The sequence below is a fragment of the Megalobrama amblycephala genome, linkage group LG8 (assembly GCF_018812025.1).
Source record: "Megalobrama amblycephala isolate DHTTF-2021 linkage group LG8, ASM1881202v1, whole genome shotgun sequence".
Lineage (NCBI taxonomy): Eukaryota > Metazoa > Chordata > Actinopteri > Cypriniformes > Xenocyprididae > Megalobrama > Megalobrama amblycephala.
The window spans coordinates 34,618,201-34,641,496 of record NC_063051.1 but is presented as its reverse complement, the minus strand read 5'-3'; the positions used below and the strand labels follow the sequence as shown (position 1 = coordinate 34,641,496).

General features: G+C 41.1%; 2 protein-coding genes across 4 annotated transcripts; one reads left to right on the top strand and one right to left on the bottom strand.

The window, feature by feature from the left end:
- Positions 1-1,737: 1,737 nt before the first annotated feature.
- Positions 1,738-15,835, bottom strand: LOC125274427 (synaptogyrin-1-like). 3 transcript variants are annotated; one of them, XM_048200833.1, is made up of 5 exons: positions 15,746-15,827; positions 15,169-15,490; positions 12,465-12,702; positions 4,294-4,439; positions 1,738-2,930 (listed from the first exon to the last, which is right to left on the bottom strand). In XM_048200833.1, exons 2-5 carry the CDS (start codon positions 15,274-15,276, stop codon positions 2,709-2,711), a joined length of 714 nt encoding a protein of 237 aa, XP_048056790.1. In that variant the 5' UTR covers positions 15,277-15,490; positions 15,746-15,827; the 3' UTR covers positions 1,738-2,708. The 3 variants fall into 3 exon arrangements, with proteins under 3 accessions (XP_048056790.1, XP_048056792.1, XP_048056791.1); XM_048200835.1 differs by lacking the exon at positions 1,738-2,930 and adding an exon at positions 2,937-4,211 and having other exon boundaries at positions 12,451-12,702; positions 15,746-15,835; XM_048200834.1 differs by lacking the exon at positions 1,738-2,930 and adding an exon at positions 2,937-4,211 and having other exon boundaries at positions 15,746-15,822.
- Positions 15,836-18,478: 2,643 nt separating this feature from the next.
- On the top strand, positions 18,479-21,205 carry ift27 (intraflagellar transport 27 homolog (Chlamydomonas)). The gene is made up of 7 exons (XM_048200836.1): positions 18,479-18,639; positions 18,746-18,825; positions 18,936-18,995; positions 20,286-20,345; positions 20,428-20,545; positions 20,796-20,905; positions 20,982-21,205. The coding sequence occupies exons 1-7, from the start codon at positions 18,606-18,608 to the stop codon at positions 21,078-21,080; spliced, it is 561 nt and encodes a 186-aa protein (XP_048056793.1). The 5' UTR covers positions 18,479-18,605; the 3' UTR covers positions 21,081-21,205.
- The last annotated feature ends 2,091 nt before the right edge of the window (positions 21,206-23,296 follow it).

Below are 23,296 nucleotides of genomic sequence, written 5' to 3'. Positions count from 1 at the left end.
AAAAGTCGAAATTATAACATAAAAAGTTGAAATATATGTTTGGAACTCAGCATATGTCTTAATTTTATGTCACATATGGCGCTTTTTAACCCCATAATTCATGATTGCGATAATTATTATTTACAAAAGCATGATTGTTTCGGTAACACTTTATTTTAGTTTCGTACATTACTACATATTTACTATAGTAATAACAGTAAATTCTGCATACTTACAAGTAACTCTATAGTAAGTACATCATGTAGTTAATTAATAGCACTTATTTGAGTAATTACAATGTAACTATGGCACTGTACAATAAAGTGTAACCTTTTTTTCTCATTTGGCGGAAATGGGCTTCTATAGCCTAATTCCACTTTAGGGGCAATTAAGTTTGATTTTTATGTTTATTTTAATGCCAAAAAAAAAAAAAACATCTTTTTTATTAATATTAATGAATTAGATGTATATTAAATAGTAGATTTACATACAGCAGGGGTTGCCAAGTCCACGGTTTTCCCGCGTAATCGGGCTAATTTTACACCGTCGCCGGCGCGGTTCATGTTGAAAATGCTTGAACATCCATTCAAAACACGCTTTACAGAGATAACGGATGGTGTTAGCTTGTGTTTTTTGTCATTCACATTCAGCATCACGACACACGGGTGTTTGTTGAAACCGTTTATTGTCACTGCTTGGGTTTGCACACATACAAACTCGAAGAATATCTTAAAATATAATGAAAACAAGTCCACATGATGTCAAAACAGACTCTATTTACTTCCTTAACATAGTGTTCATTATCTTATAATAAATGATTCATTGGTGACAGTCTAGGTTCAAAAAAAAAAAAAGTTTTTCCTCATGATTTCATCAAAATGCAATTACTTCCACCACTGAAACAACTTTCCTTTTTCAGTGACGTCATCGATCCCTCGTGTTGCTTCACGCAGCTTCTGTACAGAGATTCCTCATGGATAAAATACTTTTTATTTTATTTTAATGTTATATCTCACTGTGAAATAACACTTTATGGAAGTAAAATAAGTAAATTGCATTTCATGTCGACTTGAAAGTTCAGCTGTGTGAATACGTTCGTTCACATGATGAAGGACAGACAGTGTCATCTGCTGGAGCTGAAGGCAAACTGGTATATGATCCGAGAATAAAATCCCTCCACATTCACTGACACCTGCACAGAGACTCAACAAACAACTGATAACAGCCTGAAGAATATTCTGGAAAACACTGACAAATAAACCAAAGCGTCTGGGATTTTTGGACACAACTCCTGCTGCAGTATCGGATCTCGAGTCTGAAAAACAAACTTATAACGCTGACCTGAGGTGTCACTACTTCAAACATGGAAACCCCTCTCCACCACATAAGAAAACAATCATGCATAAAAAGTCATAATTATGACATACTATGCCACAATTATGAGATTAAAAAGTCATAAGATTTTAAATAAATCTAAATTATGAGATAAAAAGTCATTATGACTTAGTATGTCATAATTTCAACTGTTTATCATAATTATAACTTAGTAGGCTATTTGTCATAATTTTGACTTTTCATCTCATAAATGTCAATTTCCAATTTTTATTTCATAATTTCGACTTTTCATCTCATAAATGACTCATAATTTCGACTTTTATGTCAATTTCAACAAACATCATTTTGATTTTTTTCATAATTTCGAATTTTCATCTCATAAATATAACTTTAGTATGTTACAATGTTGAGTTTTTGTTGTAATTTTGACTTAATTTCAAGATTTATTTTTTTTGTCCATTTCAACTATCATAATTTAGATTTTTTTTGTCAATTTCTCATAAATATAACTTAGTATGTCATAATTTAGACTTTTGTCAATTTCAACTGACATAGTTCCACTTTTCATCTCATAAATATAACTATGTCATCATTTTAATTTTTAATGTCAATTTCAACGTCATAATTTCAAATATTTGTCATAATTTTGACTTGTCATCTCAAATATAATAATTTCAAATGTTTATTTCTACTATTAATTTTTCTACTATTAAACTATTAATTTTGACTTAATCTCATAAACTCATAATTTTTACTTTTTGACAATTTTGATTTTTATCTCATAAACATGACAGTATGTATAATTTCAAGATTTATTTCATAATTTTGACTTTTTATCAATTTCAACTGTCATAATTTTGACTCATTCTCATAAATATAATTTAGTAACTTCTTGTCAAAATTTCGACTTAATCTTATAGGCTAAACAATTTAGTATGTCATAATTTAGACTTTTGTGAATTTCAACTAACATAATTCCAACTTTTCATCATAAATAGAACTTAGTATGTCATAATTTTCATTTTTAATGTCAATTTCAACTGTCATAATTTCAAAAATTTGTCATAATTTCAATTTTGTCATAATTTTGACTTTTCATCTCATAAATATAACTTAGTATGCCACAATTTCGTCATAATACAAAAGCGTGATTTTTGTCTTGTGTGGCGGGAATGTTCTTCCATGGAAAGCCCGTCAGACAGATTCTGCGTTCACTCAAGGTCACTAATAAAGAATTATTTTTAAGAGTGTGAGTCATTAACGCTCACCTGAGGCGTAACTCTTTACACAAATGACCTCATCATCAACATCATGCATCGCTACTGTAATCAATGCATTTGTGTAATGTTTTACAGAATATTCAGCTAGTGAAGGCTGGGTCAGTCAGTCACGGGTCAGTACTCCTGCCGCTGGTACCCCGCTGACCCGTCAAACCCGCCGTCGCCGCTCTGCTGGTAGGAGCCGGTTCCTCCTGGACTCTCCAGACCGTCTCCGGCACTGTAGGAGCTGTAGGGCACCTCGGCCGCGTCCAGACTGGGGTCGGCGTAGTCCTGGGAGAACAGGGCCGAATCCGCACCCAGTTTATACCTCTGAAACGCCAGGAAGGCCTGAGCGGCCTGGATGATGAAGGGTGTTTTTAAACATGCGAATGATGGATTTGGGATCCATTCAATGTATAAAAAAAAAAAAAAAAAAGACAGTTTGGGGAAGGATGAGGAAGTGAAGGATGGAAAGAAAATATGATATGAGGAAAAGAGAGAAAGATAAGATTCAGATTAATTAGTCAGAAAACAGAAAACGAAGTAAAGACCCGTTCACACCAAAGACTATCATGATAAAGATATCGTTTTAAAAATTATTCTAAATTTAAAACAATAGCGACGTCCACATCACAGCGATAACGATAACGGCACAGAGAAATGATATAGATGGAATCACTTTCAGAACGATTTTTTCCTGCTGATGAATGATAAAAACATTCACAGCCAATAATTTATAATTTAGTATGTCACAATTTTGTCATAATACAGATTTTTCATCTCATTTTTCTCAATTTTAACTTTTTATGTAAATTTTGACTAATAATTTTGACTCATAAATGACTGTCATAATTTCAAGTTTTTGTTTCATAATTTCCACTTTTTATGCCAATTTCAAGTGTCATAATTTCAAATATTTGTCATAATTTCAACTTTGTCAATTTTTACTTTTTATTTCATAAATATAGCTTAATATTTCATAATTTCGACTTTGTCATAATTTTGACCGTTTCATCTCATAAATATAACTTAGTATGTCATAGTTTTGACTTTTTGTCATAATTTCTCATTTTCGACAGCCAATCAGAATCCAATCCTGCTTTAAAAAGCTCGAGCATTTAAAGTGACAGAAGACAAAACAGCAGCGCGCCTATAATAAAAAGGCTGGTGAAGATGCTAATATAGTTATCTTTATAGTTAACGTTCTTGGTGTGAACGGGCCGTTACAGTAACGGAAGAACAGACAGTCGATAAACATCAGCACAAATCAAGTCCTGCCCTACATTATTTCTATTAATTTGACTTGGAAATATGCAACATTCTGGAAATTAAATGTTAACTTATTCATAACACTAACAAACGTGTTGTTGTTCAGAGCGGCGGTTCTCTCCTGTATGAGCGCATTACAGCAGATCTGAACCCGTCGCTTGAAGCAGAGCAACCGTAAAGATCTCGACTGCATTAATTCTGAGTAAAGACTCTTTAATGAGCTTCTGAGACGAATTCATTCTTCAGGACGACAGCTGAGGCTCGACTCTCACTGGGAACACGTTTATCCGTGTGTGTAAAGAGCTCCTCATACTCCTCTTCAAAACACACACGCTTAAGTCTCTCCAAAGAGAACAGCGTAAGGCCTCCCTGAAACACACGTGAACACGGCTGAAATAATCAACACGGCTCCGGGACAAAGTTCTTGTGTTTAATCAAAGCAGGTACAGACCCAGGTGAAGATGGAGAAGAAGGAGAAGGTGATGGCCGCCCGTGCCGCGTCTCCGCCCGCTCGCAGAGGGTTGTCCTCCGGTTTTGCCACCTGCCACTGATTGGCCAAGAAACAAAAGCCCACGAACCAAATGAAGGACCAGAACGCTGGAACAGAGAGACATTGAGACACAGAAACTATAAGGTCAAGGATTTCACCTTTGGATTTCAACTGAGACACCGGTTCAGAGGAAGATCTAAGTGATCTCTTTAAATACAGAAGTTAAAACCTTATAATCAATTCTAAATTTTACATGTGTTAAGATAGGGGTGATATGCTCCCGCTTTTTTGTCCCCGTCAAGAAACAAACTGCAGCATTTTGAACTTATTGCATGTGTAAAAGAGAAAAGAGCCTCACTGAAATCAAAGCATGAATGACCATCTTTAAGTCATTAAAAGATTGAAAAGATTTGAGCTTCAGTAAGTTGCAAAAAGCTGGCTCTAACAACAGAATTTATTTGCTTGCCAAATTTTAACACTGCATCGAAAATGACACCCAATTTATTACATGAGTGCAGGTAAAACTGTCTAAAAACTTCAATCTTATTGTTATTTAACTAAAGAAAATATTCACCCATCCAACCTTTGATGTCATTCACACAAGCTAAAGACTTCCTGCCAGGTTTATAATTGGGAGTCATCTGTGTAAATATGATATGGGACTCTATGATACTCGAGACGGAACATATATAAAGCAAATAAAATCGGGCCCAAAATAGAGCCTTGCTGCACCCCGCACATGACGGAAGCTGGGGATGAAGAACACTCGCCAATATCTACAGAGGAAATCTTCTTAGTAAGGTAGGAACTCAGACACCCGGACTCGTCCAAATCGGTCAATAGGTGGCGCTACAACGATCAGAAGTTGAAAATCGCTTATAACTCCTAGACCTTTTGTCCTATAATCAAGTATAGGATTTTGTCGTAAATCTCCAATTTCATTTCCGCCTAGAAAAATGTTCTGCAATTTTCAATTTTGTCTGAAACCTACTTTTGTGAACTAGTCCTAGGTTTTTCACCCGATCGGAACCAAACCAGTGCAGAAATGTTCTCTGCAGTCTGATTGTCAATAATATCAAAAAAAAGTTGAAATTTTGATTCACGGTCCCTAAGGAGCACCAAAACGACCGATAAGAGCGGAGCCACTTTTACTAAAATGCTATAACTGGAGAACGAAATGAGATATTTACACCAAACTCAGTATACGTGTGTACGGGCTCAATCTTTGGTCACGATAAAAAAATTGCTTTGATTGGACACTAGTTGGCGCTATAACTTGAAAAAACATGAAAACAGCTGTAACTACACAACCATTAGTCCGACCAACTTGAAATTTGGCATGCAGTGTCTTGGTCCAAGGGGGCATGATGGTCTATGAGGACATTGGTGCATCTCCAAAAACATGGCCGCCATTGGCAAACGAAATTTGAGCACCTATTAGACAAGGTTAACAGAGGCCGACCGGAACGAAACTCGGTGGGCATATTCGACTCATGGCCCTAGAGGTCTGTAAGAATTTTGAAAGAAATCGGCCACTAGTTGGTGCTAACGAGTTTTACGCCTCAGTAATCACGGGGTGTTTCACACATCCACAGAATATGCATATCATTTGATAGATTTCCTCATGCTGAACAACTTTGCCTCAAGAACCAATGCTGTCAATCAAATCGTTCATTAATTATTCGCAAATATGTGAAAAACCTACTTTTGTGAACTAGTCCTAGGTTTTTTGGAACGAAACCTGTGCAGGACAATTCTCTGGACTCTCTAGATCAATAATTATCAAAAAAAGTTGATTTTTACCCTTTGGGTCACTATAACAGGGTCATTTAAAAAATGGACAAGGCTAAATATACCCAAAAGTCTATAAAGCCTAAACGAAAACTCAGAACTTCCCGAAAATAGGTGAGCGCATGCAGCATATGACTTTAAAGAAGCACACCAATTTTTATTGAGATCGGACCATAGGTGGCGCTATAATTGTTAAAAACCTTTAAAAAACATACGTTTTTAATGGCTTTAGTTGAAAATATATATATATAACTTTGGTTGTGGTCAGCTTCTTTTCACGGGAGTCACTGTCACGAATGTGGCTCCCTCGGTTCCTCCTCCGGACCATCGGAGGGAGCCATCTCCGGAATACTGAACAGTTACTATTCGGACTACATTTCCCATGGGCCCTCATTCCTGGGACTGATTACGCACACACCTGCAACACATCACATCCACACTATTTAAGACACACACACACACACATACACCGCGAAGTCTTGATTTGCCGAGGTGATCATTACTGAGCGTTTTTCTGTGGACTGCTATCTGTTATCGTCTGGACTGTTTATCTCTTGTGACCCATCGCCGCCTGCCCTGATTCCTGCCTGTTTCCTGGACTGTGTTTGTATTGCCGCCTGCCCTGATCTCTGCCTGTCCCTTGACTCTGCTTGTCTGCCGCCTGCCACGACCATTGCCTGTTCCTGTTTCTGCCTCTGCCTTTGCCCTGTTCTGCTTTGTTGATTTTTCTAAATAAACGCTGCAAATGGATCCACACTCTGCCGACTCATCATTACAGAAGACTTCGCCGCACAGCGATCCAGCAGCTCTCCAGCAGATATCATCTGAACTATCTGCCCAGGCCAACCAGCTGGCGGTGCATCAACACCAACTCACCCGCCTAACCTCCCTTACCGAAGAGCTGGTGAAGACGCTACAGGGCCTCCAATTCAGTCCCGCCGCGGCCGCCATGGCGCCGTCCTCTGCTGCCGCCACTCCAGCCTTCGCGGCCTCTCCGGCAGTCAACCCACGCCTCGCACTCCCGGAGAAATTCGACGGTAATCCTGCCAGATGCAAGGGATTCCTCCTACAATGCTCCTTGTTCATCAACCAGCAGCCGTCTCTGTATCCCACCGAGTCCAGTCGGATAGCGTTTGTCTGTTCCCTGCTTTCTGGGAAAGCCTTGGATTGGGCCACCGCGGTGTGGCAGGATGGCGGATCCACATTCCCCACGTTCCAGGATTTCCTACGGAGCTTTAAAGAAGTCTTCGAACACCCCGAAGGAGGCAAGAGTGCGGGCGATCAACTACTCGCCCTCAGCCAAGGTAAACAAACAGCCGCCGAGTATGCACTGAACTTCCGCACGTTAGCCGCACAAACTAACTGGGTTGAAGACACTTTAAAACTGCTTTTCCGAAGGGGTCTGACACTAGAGTTACAAGCCGAGCTCGCTTGCCGAGATGAAGGAAGCTCGCTCAACACGTTCATTGAACTCGCCATTCATATAGACAATCTGCTACGAACCCGACGCCCGAACCGCTTCTCTACCCCCGTCAGTCCCGCTCCAGAGCCCATGCAACTCGGTTACACTCCCCTGCAACCCGAGGAGAGAGAGAGGAGACGGCAGCTTCACCTCTGTCTCTACTGCGGCCAGGCCGGCCACATTAAGATTAACTGCCCTGTACGGCCCCAAGCCTCCGGTTCCAAAGCGGTGAGTTCCATGCATCAGTCCAACCATCCTGCTAGCTGTTTTAAAATTCCCATTCAAATTACTGTTAATGACAGACACATACTCACTGATGCCCTGCTAGATTCTGGAGCTGCTGGGAATTTTATATCAGAGTCATTCATTAAAGAACATGGTATCCCTCTAACGGACTGTAATTCCCTGTTGACAGTGGAGGCGCTAGATGGGAAGCCCATCGGCGGAGGAAGAGTGGTTCACATCTCCGCCGAAGTGTTGCTGCAAATAGGAGCCCTTCACCACGAACAAATCCGATTTTATGTCATCCACTCGCCCAGCAACCCTGTAATCCTTGGTTTACCCTGGCTCAGAATGCATAACCCTCATGTTTCCTGGAAGGATTGTCAAATTCTACAGTGGGACGCAAACTGTCAAAAAAACTGTCTCAAACCAGTAACCCCGCTACCCATTCAAATTACTTCACTCCACGGCACAGACACTGAGAAACCCAACATTCCCGAGGAGTACGCCGATCTGGCCGTGGTTTTTAGTAAGAACAAATCCACTGAGCTACCTCCACATCGCCCTAGTGACTGCGCTATAGACCTGCTGCCTGGCACCACGCCCCCCAAGGGCAGGATCTTTCCCCTATCACAACCCGAATCAGCAGCTATGAAAGCTTACATCGAGGAGGAGCTGGAGAAAGGATTTATCCGGCCATCCACCTCACCAGCCGCCTCAGGGTTCTTCTTTGTCAAAAAAAAGGATGGTGGTTTAAGACCCTGTATCGATTACCGAGGATTAAATGATATCACAGTCAAGTTCCGGTACCCTCTGCCTCTGGTTCCTCCAGCCCTTGAACAACTTCGTCAGGCGGCTTACTTCACCAAACTGGACCTTCGCTGCGCCTATAACCTGATTCGTATTCGTGAAGGAGACGAATGGAAAACCGCATTCTCCACCGCCACTGGTCACTATGAGACTCTTGTCATGCCGTTCGGGCTGTCCAACAGTCCCTCCGTCTTCCAGTCATTCATGAACGACATCTTCCGAGATATGCTCAACCGCTGGGTCATCATCTACATAGACGATATCCTGATTTATTCCAATTCCTACGAGGAACATGTCCAACACGTGCGGGTGGTCCTCCAAAGGTTAATCCAGCATCAACTTTACGCCAAGGCAGAGAAATGCGAATTTCATCGAACCTCCACAACCTTCCTGGGCTACGTGATCAGCCGAGAGGGCGTGGCGATGGATGACAACAAAGTTAAAGCGGTTCTGGAATGGCCGCAGCCTCGCACATTGAAGGAGCTACAACGGTTCTTGGGGTTCGCCAACTTCTACAGGCGGTTCATACGAAACTTCAGCAGCGTTGCAGCCCCACTTACGTCTATGACCAAACGACAGTCCTCCCGCCTAGCCTGGTCCCCCGAGGCAGTACAGGCCTTCCAAGAATTAAAAGAACGGTTCACCTCAGCTCCCATTCTCCACCATCCTGACCCCGAACTCCCTTTCATCGTAGAAGTGGATGCATCCAGCACGGGCATAGGGGCCGTGCTCTCCCAACGGCAAGGTGACCCCGGGAAAACATACCCCTGTGCATTCTTCTCACGGAAAATGTCGGCAGCTGAACGTAATTACGACGTGGGCAACCGAGAACTGCTAGCCATGAAGGCGGCTCTGGAGGAGTGGCGACATTGGCTGGAGGGGGCTAAACATCCATTTACCATTCTCACGGACCACAAGAATCTGGAATACCTACGCTCCGCCAAACGTCTCAACCCACGACAAGCTAGGTGGGCTTTGTTCTTTACGCGGTTCCAATTCGTGGTGACATACAGACCAGGCTCAAAAAACACCAAGGCGGACGCGTTGTCTCGGCAACATGAGGAGGTGGAACGGACAGAGTGCGCAGACAACATTATTCCTCACACCTTACTTGTCGCTCCAGTTCAGTGGGATATCATTACAGAGATTAATCAGGCCAACGAACAGACCGCACCCCCTTCGACATGCCCGCCAGACCGCACATATGTCCCCGACCAGTTTCGCGACAGGCTGATTCATCATGTACATGACTTCCCTAGTTCCGGCCATCCGGGCATTACAGCCACTTTCAAGCTCCTGCAAAACCGGTTCTGGTGGGATTCCATGCTGGCCGACACCACTCACTTCATCTCCAATTGCTCCCCCTGTCAGACTACCAAAGCCTCGCACCAAGCACCAGCGGGTTTGCTACAACCGTTGCCCATTCCTCAACGCCCATGGTCTCACATAGCCGTTGATTTCGTCACCGATCTCCCAGCGTCTCAGGGCCACACTACCATCCTCACAGTCATTGACCGCTTTTCTAAAGCATGCAGACTCATTCCTCTGGCCAAGTTACCCACAGCACTTGAAACAGCTGAGATGCTTTGCAATTATGTGTTTCGATTCTTATGGACTACCCGAGGATATTGTGTCAGACAGGGGACCCCAGTTTACTTCTCGTGTGTGGTCTTCTTTCTTCAAGAACCTCAATGTCAACGTGAGCCTCACCTCTGGGTACCATCCAGAATCCAATGGCCAAACTGAGCGCATGAACCAAGAATTAACTAGATTCCTACGCACTTACTGTCATCGCAACCAGAGTGACTGGAGCCGTTACCTGCTCTGGGCGGAGTACGCCCAAAACTCTCTGCAAAAACCTGCCACTGGCATCACACCCTTTCAATGTATCTTGGGCTTTCAACCTCCGTTATTCCCCTGGTCAGGAGAACCATCCAGCCTACCGTCTGTCAATGAGTGGATGCAAAGAAGCGAGGAGACCTGGGACCAAGCTCACCATCACCTCCAGCGTGCTGTAAGAAGACAGGAGATACAGGCTAACCGACGACGTCGTCCCAATCCTCAATACACTGTGGGACAATGGGTATGGCTGTCCACTAGAGACCTCCGGCTAAGACTTCCATGCAGAAAACTCAGTCCCAGGTTTGTCGGGCCCTTTCAAATTATTAAACAAATAACTCCAGTGTCATATCGTTTAGATTTGCCTACTAATTACCGTGTGTCTCCTACTTTTCATGTTTCGCTGTTGAAACCCTCCGGGGGCCCGGGGGAGGAGCCAGGGGGAGCCGAAGCCCGCAACCCCCCACCCTTGATGGTCGAGGGCGAGGAAGCTTATCGCGTACGAGAGCTGATCGATTCCAGGCGCCGGGGTAGGAGACTGCAGTACCTGGTCGATTGGGAGGGGTTTGGCCCGGAAGAGCGATCCTGGGTCAATACGGATGATATCCTGGACCCGTCACTCATAGAGGAGTTTCATAGGACGCACCCGGAGAGACCGGCCCCGCGACCACGCGGTAGACCCCGGCGCCCGCGCCCTCGCGTCTGGAGCCGCTCACAGGGGGGGGGCTCTGTCACGAATGTGGCTCCCTCGGTTCCTCCTCCGGACCATCGGAGGGAGCCATCTCCGGAATACTGAACAGTTACTATTCGGACTACATTTCCCATGGGCCCTCATTCCTGGGACTGATTACGCACACACCTGCAACACATCACATCCACACTATTTAAGACACACACACACACACATACACCGCGAAGTCTTGATTTGCCGAGGTGATCATTACTGAGCGTTTTTCTGTGGACTGCTATCTGTTATCGTCTGGACTGTTTATCTCTTGTGACCCATCGCCGCCTGCCCTGATTCCTGCCTGTTTCCTGGACTGTGTTTGTATTGCCGCCTGCCCTGATCTCTGCCTGTCCCTTGACTCTGCTTGTCTGCCGCCTGCCACGACCATTGCCTGTTCCTGTTTCTGCCTCTGCCTTTGCCCTGTTCTGCTTTGTTGATTTTTCTAAATAAACGCTGCAAATGGATCCACACTCTGCCGACTCATCATTACAGTCACATCCTTAGTCTCCTGAATCCTTGCCGAGTCCAACGATACCAGACTTGCCAGTTTTCAGCTTATGGTTTGTGCTACCTTGTGATTTAGCGCTTAAACTTGTGAATATCTTCAAAACCGTTAGTCTGATCGAAACGAAACCAACGTAGGAAACACAGAACCTAAGTTGATTAACTGAACGTGAAGGCCCAAATGTCAAAATTTTGATAGGAAGTGGCAAAAAAATCAAAGTCATTCATTGGTCATTTTTTATGTTTTCATTCATATAAATGTCTACAACTCCGAAACGAAATTACATATTTTCACCAAATTTGACACACAAATGTATGGGGTCACTCTGAGGACACATATAAAAAGTGGTGGAGATCTGGCAATAGATGGCACTATAACTGTCAAAAAACCTTTAAAAACCATATTTTTCCTTACTAATTTGCCTGTATTGGCTGTAAATAATGTTGTCCATCTATGATCTAAGTGTTTACATGCTTGCTAAATAAAATATACCTTTTTATATGCTTAAAGGTCTTAAAGTGCTTGAACCCCGGTAAATGCTGCTTGCAGCTTTAATTCTACTTCTCCTTTGCACTATTAATAGCGTAAATGTATGTTGTATAATGTGTTGAATACTTCCCTACTACATAGTATGTGAAAAACTGTACGCCAAAAGCGTAGTATGTCTGAATACACAGTATTTGAAAAACAGTAGGCGAAAAGTCCCTGGATGATCTACTACTTCCGCCGAGATTCTGAAGTGTGCATATGATGGACACCTACTCGTGATTTCCTACCTGATGTGCCCACGTCGGCCAGCACGGCTTTCTTGCGGTCTTTGACGCTGCTGATCTGAGGGAAATACGCGTCTAAAGCCAGGAAGGCCATGCAGCACAGGAACGCCAGCGAGCCCATGCTGACCGCGTAGTTACAGGCGTTCTGGTTCCGGTTAAAGATGCAGAACTGCTCGACTTCATCGGGCCTGTTGATGTAGCCCTCGTTAGCGATACAGCCGAAGATCACCAACGAAAAGAGCTGAGGAGAACAAACAGATCAACAAATCTTCAAACGAGCATCAGAAGGGTGTCTCTGCCACGGAATAAATCAATAAAAAGGTAATTGCGACTTTTTATCTCACAAATTCTGAGTGTATTTCTCGCAATTGAGAGTTTATATCTCACAGTTCACAGTTCTTTCTCTCCAAGAAATAAAGTCGGAATTGCAAGAAAAAAACATTGCAATTATCTTTTTTATTTAGCCTATTTTTTATTCCGTGGCGGAAGTCTGTGTTATCTTTATTTTTCATTAAACAGGCTTGTTATTTTCACAATACAGAGAACTCTGATCTCAAAACAGCATTTGATTTCTTGAGAAGATTTATGAGTGAATTAAAACTGATGAGACCAGCTCTTGGTGGACCGTATGATTAAAACGTGTTGTGGATTTAACAGTAATGCAAGAGGTAAAGGGAAAACAGAAAACAGCTTGAATCATGTGAAACAAAGAAACGGTTTGTCCTCTTCAGCTGAAAGTGTCAAGTATAGAAACACACAGGTGTTAAAGATGATGCAGAAACACGTCTAACTTCCTTTTTCTCTCTTTGACAACTCAAGCATGTTGAACTTCCCTGTAGTGTGAATCTCACTGCGGTCAGATGTTGTGAACTAACAACAAGTTACTGCAGTAAAAAGTAAGCAGCATTGTGTGACGATGCTTTTGAATGAAAAGTTGATTAACTTGCATTATAGACACGATATTACCTAGTCTGTCTGTTTTTGCATCGCCAACCTAAAATATTTCAGTCACAGAAGAACCACTGCAAAACACAAGTTATGTTTCATTCCCGAATGATTGATTCAATGAAACATTCATTAAAGGGGTGGTTGATTATGATTTCACTGTTTAAACTTTAGTTAGTGTGTAATGTTGCTGTTTGATCATAAACAACATCTGCAAAGTAGGGACTACAACGAGCTTCTTCCTCGGTTGATGACATCACAAACCCTAAAATTTACATAAACCCCGCCCCCGAGAACACACAACAAAGGGGGCGGGGCCATGTTGGGCTGCTTTAGAGAAGAGGAAGAGTTGTTGTAGTAGAGTGTTGTTGTCATGCCGTCATTTTACGCCGGACTGCTTCACAAACGAGGGTCAATTCAACACAAAAGATGAACATGACGGCACATGCTAGTGGATGAGTTGAATCAACTCCACAGCAACTACATCAATTTATCCACTAACCATTCAGAAACGTCTAAAAGTTGTAACTTCTTCCTGAGTCTCTCCATCAGTGTCGACTCCGGTTTGAACAATGTAAGGCTGAACACTTTCCTCATTTTGGCTGCGTGAGATTCTCCAGCTTTGTTGTTGTTGAGCTGTTAAAGCTCCGCCCTCTTCTGGAAAGCGGAGCTCATTTGCATTTAAAGGGACACACACAAAAACGACGTGTTTTTGCTCACACCCAAATAGGGGCAAATTTGACAAGCTATAATAAATGATCTGTGGGGGATTTTGAGCTGAAACTTCACAGACACATTCTGGAGACACCAGAGACTGATATTACATCTTGTGAAAGGGGCATTATAGGTGCCCTTAAAAACAGTGAACTGAAATGAATCATTGTTGATAATCCAATGACTCACAGTCTTGAACGAATCAGTTGAATGAATGATTCAAATTATAGAGACAGTCACGTGTCGCCACCTACTGGTGTAACTATGTAACTTGCAGAACCACCACCAATACCCAGTCTGTCTGGAACAAACCCTGAGAATCGGAGCGCCACAAACAGTGAATATTCCAGTGCTGTTAGACTGTTATATCAGAGCTCAATAAATATTATCTCTCTATTCTCACTTCCATCCTGTTTTGTGCCATAAGTGCTACATTTATAAGATGAAATATCATTGTCAAGTTAAAAATACAAGATTCATTATAGTTGGACTCCGTCCATCAGTTTTGAACACAAGAACTTGTTCTGATGAGCAGAAGAAGAGAGCAGAAGCTATTCAATTATTACATCACAAACACACACAATCATAATTCATGTACAAAACAACCATACTGCTTCTGAACAGATTTTGCGCTTTCATTCATTTATTAATTTACAGTTGAGTTGTTGTTCGGGTCAGTTAAGGTTTTGTCTCAGTTTGTGGTATGTTCATAAAATCAAACACAGACTAATTAATGACAGACAGTGAATCTCCATTAACACACACACACACACACACACACACACACATGCATGCATGTTCCAATGACGTCTATTGTTGTCATGCCAAGCTAATGATATTTTCTATCCTCTAAAGCTCAACACACACCTTTTCTCACCCCTGACTAACAGCACTTAGAAAACAATCATTTCAATCATGCATATAAAGCACTAGTTCAATGCAGTGGTCCAGAGTGCTCATGTGTCACTCGCAGCATCAGATGATGTTTCACACACTCAGAACCGAAAGCATCATCATCATCATCATCATCATCATCATCGGTACGTACCCAGGACACGATCCGGAGGCCGGTGTGCGGCTGCTGGATGAAGGTGAGCGGGTCGAAGGCTCCACCGGCTCTGCCCGCGCCGAACGCGCCCTGCTGCATCCCGTCCATCAGCCGCGCGCTCCGGCAGCCGCTCGCGCTCCTGATGAGACTCTCGCTAATCAACACTAATCACAGACAGACGCTAATTACAGCTCTCTGTCTGTATGTGTATCTGATATCTCCGCCGATTCTCGCCCTCACGGCAGAAAGCGCGCTCTGGAGAGGAGGAGAGACCGTCGGGAGCGCGCGCTGGCTCGTGCTCGTGAAGGTTCGATACAGCTCACTGGAATGCACAAATACATTAATTAGCATTTACACTAACAACGCCTGCCCCTTTTTTTGTGAAGAAAAATTACATAATTTTGAGTGCAAGCTTTACTATCATACAATTGCATTTAAAAGTTAATGGCCAAACGAACCTTTATAAAAGTCCACATTCTTATTGCAGGTGAAATATAACACGGATAACATTAAATAAATATTTTTTATCAGGTTAAACTGATTATTAGTCACTCAAACCTTTATCTAAACCTCTCACCATTGGTCGTGCATACATCCGCCATGTTTGTAGTTTTTTTTAAAACACTTTTTATTAGTGTTTGTAGTTCTGAACCGAATCTTCCTCCAAAGCGCAATGGGTTATGGGCAATATTAGCTGTTTTGAAAAAAGCATGTACATACAGACAGGGCCTTATATTAATACTTGCCCAACCGCCAAATGCGAAGTAAAAACTGGTGTTGGCGAGCGTATAAAACGGTGCATTTTTATGAATTCTAACAAAGCATGAATGAGAACAAACATAAACGATGATTGGGACAGTTGATGGGTCAGCGCTGCATCATCAAGAGAGTTTAAGTCTTGACCATTTAAATATTCAAGTGCAAAATAAATAAATAAATAAATAAATAAATATTCAAGTGCAAGAAGTGCATTTCATGTGCTGTGAGGAAAGTTTTGTGTGCGCAAACAAGCGCATGCCCAAAAATCAGCATCTCTGGGCAGCCCATAAATATTAAACTGAGCTGTCTTGCATGACATTTTGCTCTGAAGTGGACAGATTAATTAAAAAATATGTCAAAAAATAGTGAGTATCCCAGTAAACATAGTTGGTTGGGTCTTTATATACAGTTTCAGTAATTAGATCCATGCATTGTCTGTGTTTTTAATGTTAATCAAACAACAAAGGCAAAAAAAAATATCCCTCACTTCTGTTGACTGAATAACTTTTGTAACTTTAATAAGTATTCATTAATAAGGATGTTTAATTTACAGTGAAGGCTATGCAGTGTTATATTATATTTCCTTACTTTATTTAATTTTTGTATCTGAAAACTACTGTTAGACCTACCTGAAAAACCTGAAAAGGACAGTTCATTTTATTTGTATTATTTGGATAATGATTTTATTACTGACTGTTTACTTGTCTTTAATAAAGTTTTACATTTATATTAGTTAGGCTTGTGGTTTTAGATGTGGTCTTGAAATTGGAATAGAGAATTGTGAATCTCCACTGGTGTCATTACTGCTTGTTTTGGCAAAAACCGTTTCATGGCCAGAAAAAAAAAGCTGGGTATTGACACAATTTTCATGATTCGATTCAATTACTATTCACATGCTTCGATTCGATTTTGATTCGATATAGATTATTTTAGATGTAGAGTATTTCAGTTACAGCACATGGCAAATTTTCTTGAGGAAAAAAATCTCTCAACTAATGCTGTAAACTACACATGAGAGTCAGCTGGTACGACTATAATAATATTGAAGGTTAAATAAACTTATTTATAATACAAACACTTAAATTACACTCAATGATGTTTTTATTATAAATAAAGTTTAGAATTACATAATCATATTTCTACTCTAATTAGTTTTTTTAAAATATAAACATTTAAATCGTGGCAGTCATAACTGATTTATTCAAACATGCATTAAATATTGAAGAACATTATAATGAATATGTAATGGTGCATAGCTATATTTATCAGAATGTTACTTTCTAGAGTCACTTTTCTAGCTGACTAATGAGTTTATGGTCACTGAATATGTTTTTCTGAAGTAAATGTGACATAACCTGTTTTATTGAAGTTGAAGCACTGATTGAGCGATTACACGAGACATGATACGGATTTCAGTAAGTTGTACTGTATATTTTAACATACCTTCAGATGTTCATGTTTATGTCGCTGTAACTGGTATTAAAGCGGAGGAGAGGATGATCACATGCTTCTCTTTAACTCAGGCGCTAAAGCGATCTGTCACGCCACATTAAACAGCGCCAAAACGGTATTTATTTTTTGAATCTCATAATAAGATGGAATCTCAGATTGAAATCTGAGACTTTGCTTCATATCAAAAGTAACAAAGCACAAAGATTACTGCGATTTATTGGATGGGAGGCGCTACATATTCTGCTCATTAATCAACTGAAAACAGACTAGACTAATCGATCCTTGGGATTTAAGAATCGATATCGGTTCGTAAAAATGAGAATCGATTAAAATCGAGAAACTGCAATTTTTTTACCCAGCCCTACTATTTAGGAGGATAGTATGGACATTAGGACGCAGGGTTTGTAATTTTGGGGGCGGGGCTATCAATAAAGAGGCGTGACCTTTTTGGATAGGGGCGTGTTTGTTTTGGTGATTTCAAATATCAAAAACGTTCTCAGAAATTGCTTACTGCACCTTTAAAGGAACTTTTCATTGTATTATTCTTCAAACATTATGGGAACTCTACTTTTAAAAACGTCCTGAAACAAGTAGTAAAGTTTAAAAAATGTTAGATGAACGTCCAAACAATGTTTCAGAAAAACACTCCATCTTTGTTTTCAAAACATAGATAACTTTGAACGAACATTCTTTACTCAGAGAAGGAGCTTTTTCTTCTTCAGCATCTACTTACTTCCATTTAAACTGCATATAGAGTGGTTGATTTATTTATTTATTTGCGTTTGTTTGTGTGTTTGTCGATTTAGTAAGTAAAACCCAGTTCTGCATTTTCTGACTCATCGCCATCACTGATCTGGTTAATCTTGTGTTAATAACAGTGGTTTAAACGAGCTCACTCACAGTTTATAAATTCTTATATAAAAGAAAGATAATGAGGGAATGAAATTATTTTTAGCAGTGTGTGTGAAGCGCGGCCTCTAGTGGTGGATTTCAAAACAGTTACGTTAACGTCAGAGTGACGTGTATCGGTAGCGTCACGCCGTTCAGCCAACCGCGTTGCTCAGATTACTGGCGTAAAGCTGTTAGCCAATAGAAGCGCTTTATTTCAGCTGCTAAGCAACGCTTCGGGTTCAGGTTGCTGTGGCGGAAGGAGAAACAGATGCACGATAACAAACACACATTCATCTTTATGTTGTGATCAATTCTTTATTGTTCATTTCTGCCTAATGGTGAAGTTAAGAGCTAGATGTGTTGTCGTGGGTAAGAACGCGGGCAGATTATAATGTGATATAATGTCATATTTCACAGTAAATAGATCACGTGTTCACTGATTTTGTGTGTTTTTCGTGTGTGTGTGTGTTTTCAGGAGATGCTGCTGTAGGGAAGAGCACACTGTGTCAGATGTTTCGCAGTGATGGTGCTGTCTTTCAGAAGAACTACACCATGGTAAGAACACACACACACACACACACACATACACACACATCAGTGAATAAATATAAAGTCCAATGATAATGTCATTGATTGATTGATGGTCAGAATTATGTTTTTTGCAGAATGTTGGTGTGGAGCTGCTGGAGAAATCAGTGTCCATCCCTGACACCAGTGATACTGTGGTACACACACACACACACACACACACACACACACACACACACACACACACACACTCATATCAATCCCTCCAGGATTTCGCGGGACTTTTTTCTGATTTCTGCAGCCTAAAATGACTAATTTTGCTCTGGCTTTTCTCAAAATTTGCGGCAATATTTGCGGCATTTCTTGTGTCGTTTTTTAGTGAAAATACACCAGAGTCAATATTTTTCTAACATTTTTATTACTTTTCTGAGCTCAAGAACCACTGGGCTCTGTAATTTTAAAAAGGAGAACACTGATAATAACCTAAAATATAATTTTATTTCATATGTAACACCAAATAAAACAAACAAAAAAAATTATAAAATGTTACATTGCAGTGTTTCCCACAGGATTTTGTGAAACTATGGGGGCATGGTTGTCATTTAGAATTTTTTGTATATTTTATCAATCAATTTTGTATATTTTATGTATCAAATATGATACAACAGGCTTTGAGGAATATTTATTTGTTCATCTATCAATCATCATTGTATGCATGTTGCATTGCATTGTGTTTTGCCCCCCACAATAAAAATTATTGATCTTTCATCATAAAACTAAGCATATCTTCTTACCAAGACATATTATAAGAGATATAGTGACAAATTATATTTATATGCATTTTTATATTAGTCTGCTGTACATTTTTGATTTACATTTTTATAAATAACAACTGCAGTAAACTGCAATTTTTGCTCAGTTTTGGCCTCTGAATAAAGTTAAGCTGTTTTCCCCCTCCATACTCTCACCATATCATACTTTATGGGCCATAAAATCCTGGTGCATCAATTATATGACAAAACGTTTAAAACAGTAATTATTTTCTGACTATTATATTATTTCAAGCTTTACAGGGTTGATTAGTATTTTTATAATACAACAAAAAAGAACCTCAAATATAACAGTGGCCTTTTGAAGAATACACACAATGTATAAAGCAAACCAATGTTTCAAACAGATTAAAGTGCAATAAAGTTTGAATGTAATCAATCAGTACACAAGCAGTGTCAGAAAGGTAAAGTAGTTGAATGCTGTTTTTAGGGGTGACCCTGGAAATATTATCGAATACATTTTCATTCAGCGTCTCCTTCACTTGTTCCATATGCGGCAGTTTAGGAAAATTGCAAGCCCCTCTGAATTTTGCACACTCACAAACAGTCTCATATATACACACACACTCACAGATAAACACTCACATAAACACACACACATATCTTACCTGCTCATTGATTGATTGATTGATTGGCGGTGTGTTTCCTCACACTCAGGAGTTGTACATCTATGATTCAGCGGGACGGGAGCCGTTTGCAGACGCCTGTGAGAACATGGTGAGTTTAATAGAACCGCCCAAGCATGGCCCATGTGACCCTGATGTGTGTCCAATGATGTGTGTGTGTGTGTGTGTGTTAGTGGAGTCAGCCGTCGGTGATGTGTGTGGTGTTTGACATCAGCAGCGAAGCCTCGTTCACCAGCTGCGGCCGCTGGATCGACAGGCTCCGATCGCACTGTGACGGGCTGCAGGTGCCAGGTCAGAGGTCACACACACTGCACACTTCACAGGATTAATGTAAAAGTAATCATCACTCGTCATTTGTTCTGAAAGGATGAAGATTTTAGAGAGACACAAACCAGATAACATTGATCAGATCCATTGATGAACTCACTGATGCCGTTTTCCCTCCATAATGATGTAATTTGCTGCAGGATGATGTCATCTAAGGACTCGTGGGATGAAAGTGATATTGTGTGTGTGTGTGTGTGTGTGTGTGTGTGATCAGGTGTGCTGGTGGGGAATAAGCGTGACCTGTCGTCCAGGAGGGAGGTGGACAGTGCCGCGGCTCAGACGTGGGCTCAGAGTCACGGGCTGGAGTATCACGAGACGTCTGCTGTGAGTCGAAACAACTGCATCTTCATCATCATCTTCATCAGTGAACTTAATCTCTGTGTTTGTGTTCATCTGGCAGAAGGAGATCGGACAGTTTGAAGCTCCGTTCCTGAGTTTGGCTCGAGCGTTTCACTCGCTCTATCAGGATCAGACTCAGATCATCCAGAGTCTCGTCTAACCCGTTCATCTGTACTGACGATATCTTATACAGATCAGTGTGATGATATTTTAATACAGTAATATTTTATATATGTTTGTGTTCAGAGTTTTGAGCTCAATTAAATAAACCTCTTTCCTCTGAAATCTGTGACAATCATGTTCTCTGTGTGTGTGTGTGTGTGTGTGTGTGTGTGAGCGAGAGAGAGAGAGTGAGTGTGTGTGTGTGTGTGTGTGTGAGAGAGTGCGTGTGAGATTTTGTGCATGAAAGAGTGTGTGAGAGTGCGTGTGTGTGAGAGAGTGTGAGAGAGTGAGTGTGTGAGAGTGCGTGTGAGTGTGTGTGTGTGTGTGTGTGTGTGTGTGTGAGTGCGTGAGAGTGCGTGCATGAGAGTGTGTGAGAGAGAGTGTGTGTGAGAGAGTGAGTGTGTGTGTGTGTGTGTGTGAGAGTGAGTGTGTGAGAATGTGAGTGTGAGAGTGTGAGAGTGAGTGTGTGTGAGAGAGTGTGAGAGAGTGAGTGTGTGAGAATGTGAGTGTGTGAGAGAGTGTGTGAGAGTGAGTGTGTGAGAGAGTGAGTGTGTGAGTGAGTGTGTGAGAATGTGTGTGTGTGTGAGAGAGAGTGTGTGAGAATGTGAGTGTGTGTGTGAGAGAGTGAGTGTGTGAGAATGTGTGTGTGTGTGAGAGAGAGTGTGTGAGAATGTGAGTGTGTGTGTGAGAGAGTGAGTGTGTGAGAATGTGTGTGTGTGTGAGAGAGAGTGTGTGAGAATGTGAGTGTGTGTGTGAGAGAGTGAGTGTGTGAGAATGTGAGTGTGTGTGAGAGAGTGAGTGTGTGAGAATGTGAGTGTGTGTGTGAGAGAGTGTGTCGTGAGTGTGTGTGTGTGAGAGTGAGTGTCGTGAGTGTGTGTGTGTGTGAGAGAGTGAGTGTGTGAGAATGTGAGTGTGTGTGTGAGAGTGAGTGTGTGAGAATGAGTGTGTGTGAGAGAGTGAGTGTGAGAGAGTGAGTGTCGTGAGTGTGTGTGTGTGTGTGTGTGTGTGTGTGTGAGAGAGAGTGAGTGTGAGAGTGAGTGTCGTGAGTGTGTGTGTGTGAGAGAGTGAGTGTGAGAGTGAGTGTCGTGAGTGTGTGTGTGTGAGAGAGTGAGTGTGCGTGAGAGTGTGAGAGAGTGAGTGTGTGTGAGAGTGTGAGTGTGTGTGAGAGAGTGTGTCGTGAGTGTGTGTGAGAGAGTGTGAGTGTGTGTGTGAGAGAGTGAGTGTGCGTGAGAGTGTGAGAGAGTGTGTGTGAGAGAGTGTGTCGTGAGTGTGTGTGAGAGTGTGAGAGTGAGTGTGTGTGTGTGAGAGAGTGTGAGTGTGAGAGAGTGAGTGTGTGTGAGAGAGTGTTGTGAGTGTGTGTGTGTGTGTGTGAGAGAGTGAGTGTGCGTGAGAGTGTGTGAGAAAGAGTGTGAGTGTGTGTGAGAGAGAGAGAGTGTGTGTGTGTGTGTGTGTGTGTGTGAGAGAGTGAGTGTGCGTGAGAGTGTGTGAGAAAGAGTGTGAGTGTGTGTGAGAAAGAGAGAGTGTGTCAGGGTTACTATGGTTAACTAAACCTAAAACCATAAAAAACATTTCTTACTTAAAAAAATACTTTAACTGAAATAAGATATAAAAAATAAATATTAAAAATAAGGCAGTCACTCATTTACATTTAGTTTAACTTAATATATTTAAAATAACGGTAATAAAAATGAATAAAAACTTTATATACATTTAAAAACTATTAAATATGACAAAACAACAAAATTACTCAAACTTTAAAAACAAATGAAAAAGAAAATATAAAATTAAAAACTCAACAATACTAGCACTGGTGTGTGTTACAAAAAGAAATATACAGTTGATGTGAACAATCAGAAATCTTTACACACTAATCTGATTATAAAATAATCTTGAGTTTGTCGTTTTAGTTTTAAATTAGTATAATCATGATACAAAGTGTTGCAAAATTTAATTCAGAATAAATGCATAATAAAAAAGCTGTTATTATTTTAGTTCTTCAAGGCTATTCGCTCGCGGACTCTATACAAAGATATAACAATATACACAGATTATTATTTACTTTATTTACTAATTGATCAGACGCACCGCTTTAACCTGCTGGACGATAAAACAGGTGAAAAAAATCCCACAGACGTACATGATCTCTGATCCTGAATGCTGCAGCTGCTGAATGATCATTAGTATGCTACACCTGTACACACACACACACACACA

What these genes read in the sequence shown, in the direction of transcription:
- LOC125274427 (XM_048200833.1), bottom strand. Translation starts at nt 15,276, where the DNA reads ATGGACGGGATGCAGCAGGGCGCGTTCGGCGCGGGCAGAGCCGGTGGA. An exon ending in GCCTCCGGATCGTGTCCTGG is followed by an intron (nt 12,703 to 15,168) that starts GTACGTACCGAT and finishes TGTTCTCCTCAG; the next exon opens with CTCTTTTCGTTGGTGATCTT. An exon ending in TCTTCTCCATCTTCACCTGG is followed by an intron (nt 2,931 to 4,293) that starts GTCTGTACCTGC and finishes TTCATCATCCAG; the next exon opens with GCCGCTCAGGCCTTCCTGGC.
- ift27 (XM_048200836.1), top strand. Translation starts at nt 18,606, where the DNA reads ATGGTGAAGTTAAGAGCTAGATGTGTTGTCGTGG. An exon ending in CTGACACCAGTGATACTGTG is followed by an intron (nt 18,996 to 20,285) that starts GTACACACACAC and finishes CCTCACACTCAG; the next exon opens with GAGTTGTACATCTATGATTC. An exon ending in AGTATCACGAGACGTCTGCT is followed by an intron (nt 20,906 to 20,981) that starts GTGAGTCGAAAC and finishes TTCATCTGGCAG; the next exon opens with AAGGAGATCGGACAGTTTGA.